Source organism: Chiloscyllium punctatum, chromosome 19 (genome assembly GCF_047496795.1).
Source record: "Chiloscyllium punctatum isolate Juve2018m chromosome 19, sChiPun1.3, whole genome shotgun sequence".
NCBI lineage: Eukaryota > Metazoa > Chordata > Chondrichthyes > Orectolobiformes > Hemiscylliidae > Chiloscyllium > Chiloscyllium punctatum.
This window is the reverse complement of record NC_092757.1, coordinates 96,118,842-96,123,794: the sequence shown is the minus strand read 5'-3', so window position 1 is coordinate 96,123,794 and position 4,953 is coordinate 96,118,842. Positions and strand designations below refer to the sequence as shown.

The following is a 4,953-nucleotide window of genomic DNA, read 5'->3' as shown; positions in this document are numbered from 1 at the left end:
GGGCACCTGAGCTTCGAGCCTGAGAACCTGGGCGATAACCTGTATGTGTGTATCCCCTGTGGGAAAGGATTCCCCAGCTCAGAGCAGCTCAATGCCCACGTGGAGAGCCACACTGAGGAGGAGCTGCTGCACAGAGAGCTGGCTGAACAGAACAATCCCTTTGTGGGCAAAACCAGCCCAGGGCTGGGGGACCTCATCCGGCCTTACCGCTGCTCGAGCTGTGAGAAGTGCTACAAAGACCCAGCCACCCTCCGGCAGCACGAGAAGACCCACTGGCTGACCCGACCCTATCCCTGCAGCATCTGTGGCAAGAAGTTCACCCAGAGGGGTACCATGACCCGCCATATGCGGAGCCATCTAGGCCTCAAGCATTTGCCTGCGAGGCGTGTGGCATGCGCTTCACCCGTCAGTACCGCCTCACCGAGCACATGAGGATCCACTCTGGGGAGAAACCGTATGAGTGTCAGATCTGTGGGGGCAAGTTTGCCGCAACAGAGGGAACCTCATCAGCCACATGAAGATGCACACGGGAGACTGCAAGGCCAGGCTGGAGCTGGGTGACACTCTCTACCCTCTCAAGTGGGTGCCAGTCACCAGGACAAAGTGCCTGACCTCCCACCACCAGCCTCGCTGCAAGATCCTGCACTCCTCCTACCCCCAGGCTCTGGCTCAGGACCCACCCATTGATTTGGGAACAAGGAGGGGGTAATAAGTTGACTCAGACTGGAGTGTGTGGGCACACCCAGCCAGGAATGGCCACTATGTGCTCTCTTTCTCATTCTTTCCAGCCTGGAGTCTGGGGTCATTGAATCCCAATCCCAGGAGGCTCCAGGCTCCTCTCTCCCGAAGCCATTTTCACAAACTACTCCCCGCTTCTCTACTCTTCCCAACCCAGTTAGATACTTCCCCAGGAGAGGGACAGTTACTGTGAGGGGTTTGGAAGCAGGAGGACGGGGTGGGGAGGGGGGGGGGTCGTAAGGGGATTGTACCTCACTCACTGTGAAACTCATCCAGAAACGGGGAGCAACCACTAGCAGAGGGACATCCTGAGATCCCTTTCAAGGTTTGAAGCAATGAAAAACCGAGAGCTGACACTCTGGTCTCCTTTAACCAGCTTCCTGTCCAAAGCAGTTTAAACCAAAACCACTGAACTCTCAGCTAATGAGGGTAGTTTATTTCAACTGCGTTCATGTTATTCTATTCTAATTGTTTATGATGTCGATGTCTGTCTCCTAACCCTTATCCCACCACTTTCACTCGCTCTTTCATTAAGCACACTGCATTAATCCGAGCCACTTCCCCAGCCACCAGCAGCCAGTTTGGCCTTGGCATCCCACTCCAAACATCACCTACTCCTCCATGGAGCCCAGTGCCCAAGTACCCCCTCACCCACCTTGAGGCTCTGTACATATTTCATTCCAAACACAATTACCAAATGGAACACCGTTCAAACTCTGAACACTGTAACCGAGACAATCACAAGTGAGCTAACAGGAGTTACTCACTTCATCAGCTTGTTTCAGTTGAATGATGCAGTCTCCAATTCGGATTCAGTCCCAGTGAGATTTAAATGGACAGATCTCTCACTTTAAAGACAGAAACTAAGTTGGAAATCAGACACGGCTTGGTGAATTGAAAACAAATTTTGCTGATGCATTATACGGAACAAGAGAAAATTTATAAAGTGAGATTGTACTTGACAAACTGTCTGGAAGTTCGCAGAGATAAACGGTGGAACGGGTAAGAAGTTAGTTCCTCAAACTAAACCAGATAAATTTGGAGAATTTGGTCACGACTTTTTACGTGCAGTATTTTAGCATGAGATGCAACTTGCCAGTAATGTTACCTTCATGTTTTTTGCAGGGATTTGTAAAGGTTGCCTATTTTGTATGGTCCTATTGAAGTGGGTGGGGGAAATGTATGCACAGTGTCATCAACTGCGTCCCTGAGACACTGCTGGAAATTCAATGCAACCAAAGTCAGTCAGAGACTCCCACCCAAATAGTCTTTTTTAGAAACAAATTTTAAAAAGCCAAAATACAATTCACATAATGTTGCAATACAAGAAAACAGTATTTTTATAATTCTTTTTTGCATTAAAATGAATGTATTTATTGCATGTATTTGTACTGTTTATATTTCCAATCAGTCTGTATAAAGTGCTTCGGTGGGATAATGTTCCTATAATTGTATTTTGTAAATGAGCAAACAAAAATTTTCACAGTGAAACCTGTTTCTATAAAAACACCAAATAGCAATTAAAAGGTTACAGACATGTCTTTTCACCTCTCTTTTATTGGGCTGATAGTTACAGCAATTGCTAGTCACTGCAACTCTCTTCTACATTACAATGCTTCGACATTACAGGGAAGAGAGTTGCCCTCAGCTGGTGGCAGCACTGGACAAAGGCTATTTGCTACTAAACTAACAGCTAGATACTCAGATCTACATAACATGCTAAAGTATTTTATACACACATACATACATGCCTGCTAAATTAAACTCCCACTGCACTAAAACCAAAAGCTTCCACTATTCTATAGAGTCCACTCAACAGTAAATAAAACCAAATCCAGATACCTGGCCACCCATAACCAAATCTAAACAGCTAAGTCTATTTAAAAAAACAATGAAAACAAGTCTAAAATCAACCAATTTTGAAATTGCTTTTGCTTCATAAAAGGGACAGAAACCACAGAACCGGGTATGGACCGGGTATGAAATATTACTAAGCCCTGCATGTTTTAACTTCTCAAAGCTGAGGAGCTGTCCCAGCTACTTGATAGCTTGGCAGGGACCAGGGATTAGGAGGCACCAGATATCTCGATCGTTGGCCTGCAGTGTAACTGAACCCCTCTCTGGCTCTCCTTGAACTGGTATTTTGCAACGTAGAATTATCTCCAACTTCCCCCAAATGCCAAAGGTCTTGGGCATTGAGCAGCTTGTGAAAGGGCAGCTGTATGCTACCAACTCACACTGGAGCTGCTACTGTAACACACTCATTGCCTTGTGTCTGACTCACCAGATTATAGTCTACTACGTAGGGAGATAGTAAACCTCTCTCCAATAAAACATAAACTCCGTTTTCACCTGGTAACTCTACAATCTCCATCATGCAATGACCCAGTGGACTAAGAACATATTATCAACCTGACGATAGGCTGGTGCCAGGAATCCTTTTATACAAGGCCAATTAAAAGCCAGCTGTATCTGCAATAACGTGACTGTGACCCTCAACACGACCCTTTAAAAGTTGCCTTGAGTTTAGGCTAACCTTACAGAGTCTTTTTTTCAAGGCCATGTCAGGTTCATTTTACTGTAAATTATTTTAACTCTTCTCTCTCTGTGTGAAATTCCTCTTGCCAAATAAATGACATCGCAGAATCAGCAGCGAATCAAATCAAAGCCCCTCTCTCCTCTCTGCCTTCGATGTGAGGCAGGTTCAGGGTGGAAGGAGGTTTACAGACATGTGCTGAGCAAAGCAGAGTGGATTATTCCATCTCTGTCACAAAACAATCCACGTGTTAATCAAAGATCCCTCCTGCCAGGGAAGGAGTCCTTTCCTTCCATTGGTTAAGGAGGCTTCCTCTCACCAACCTGCATCTGGATGTTCACCTCTCGTATTACTCTATTAACCCACTGTGACCAACTTGCTCCGAAAAAGACCCATCAAAAGTCTCATCTCAAGACCTGCCTCTTCAGCTTACTTTTTTTTTCTTGATAACCAATCACAATCTTCTACTGCATATTGATTCTCGTCATCTCTTAATGTTCGCTTTTTAATGGAGGGGTGGGTTGCCATGGTCGAGCTCTGGGGCTCTCGACGATTTTCACTGGAATCCAGAGGATGAGAGATTTTCCTGGCTCCATTTCTTCATCCCACCTTGGCCCACTTCAGAAAGACAGGGATGGCTCTAACAGGCACATTGTGAGTCAAAGCCTTTACCTCATATTCCGGTCATCTGTCAGCAACACAACATCACGGCGCAGGCGAACGGGCTCATCTGGAGGAAAAGAAAAGGAGTCTCAGGATCAGCTACCTGTCTCCCCCAAACTGCAGCCTCTCTGGTAAGGCTAAAACAAACAGTAAATGTACCCAGTACAGCCTCAATGTGGCGTACTCTCAATGTTGCCCTGGAAATGTGTTTCAAAACCCAGCAGGCTAATCAAACGATACTGTAAGGAATACATCCTTTAAACAACATGTTCTACCCCTTTACCAAATCAAATGAGCTGTGCTACAAGGCTGTTTAATTAATTATATCAAGTTAAGGTTTTTGTAGATATTTCTTTCACTTAGTGTTAGAATCCTGCACTGCTCAATGAAAAATGGTTCAAGCAACAATAACAAAACATCAGGCTAATTATCTGTACATCAGTTTCAGAAACTTTTCTACAGCAGTGTTTGCTGACACACTGTCTTTGGTAGTGGGACTGTGAACAGATGGAAAATCAATGGTTAACGCTAAGAACGACATTTAAAAATGAAGAGGCACCTCATCACGCTGTGTATACATGATTATAATCATGAAGCTCTTGTGTTATCTCTAACTGCAATGCTCACTAAAAATCTTCATTTCATTGAGGTGGCTTCAGGTTAATTTATTATCAACAAACTACTCTGAAAACTCTGCTCACATTTTTACAGCTCTGACAAATTACACTACAGCAGCTGAGACAATCCATAACATTCCAAATCAATTAACTAATCAAAATTGAACATTCTACATAAAGTCAATTCACTCTGTGCCCTTATGTAACAAATGCATCTGAATCCAGATCCCCATCTTGCGCAAAAAACTGTTCAGCTTTTCCCTGTATACCAAGTTACCTTAAGTAGCACAAATAACAAAATTAGCCAAATTATCAATCCACAATTTGTATGGTAGTTCCTGATCTTTCTCAGACTGAGATCAGCCAACAGTCAAACATGTTGAATTACACTCTGTAGTA

At 44.3% G+C, this 4,953-nt stretch overlaps 1 protein-coding gene and 1 pseudogene across 1 annotated transcript in view; one reads left to right on the top strand and one right to left on the bottom strand.

The window, feature by feature from the left end:
* LOC140491222 (uncharacterized) lies at nucleotides 1-709 on the top strand (annotated as a pseudogene).
* Nucleotides 710-2,275: 1,566 nt separating this feature from the next.
* Nucleotides 2,276-4,953, bottom strand: part of smg6 (SMG6 nonsense mediated mRNA decay factor) — a 473,468-nt gene continuing 470,790 nt past the window's right edge. Inside the window, 1 exon segment of the mRNA XM_072589202.1 lies at nucleotides 2,276-4,004. Coding sequence (XP_072445303.1) covers nucleotides 3,943-4,004 — 62 coding nt within the window. The 3' untranslated portion in view covers nucleotides 2,276-3,942.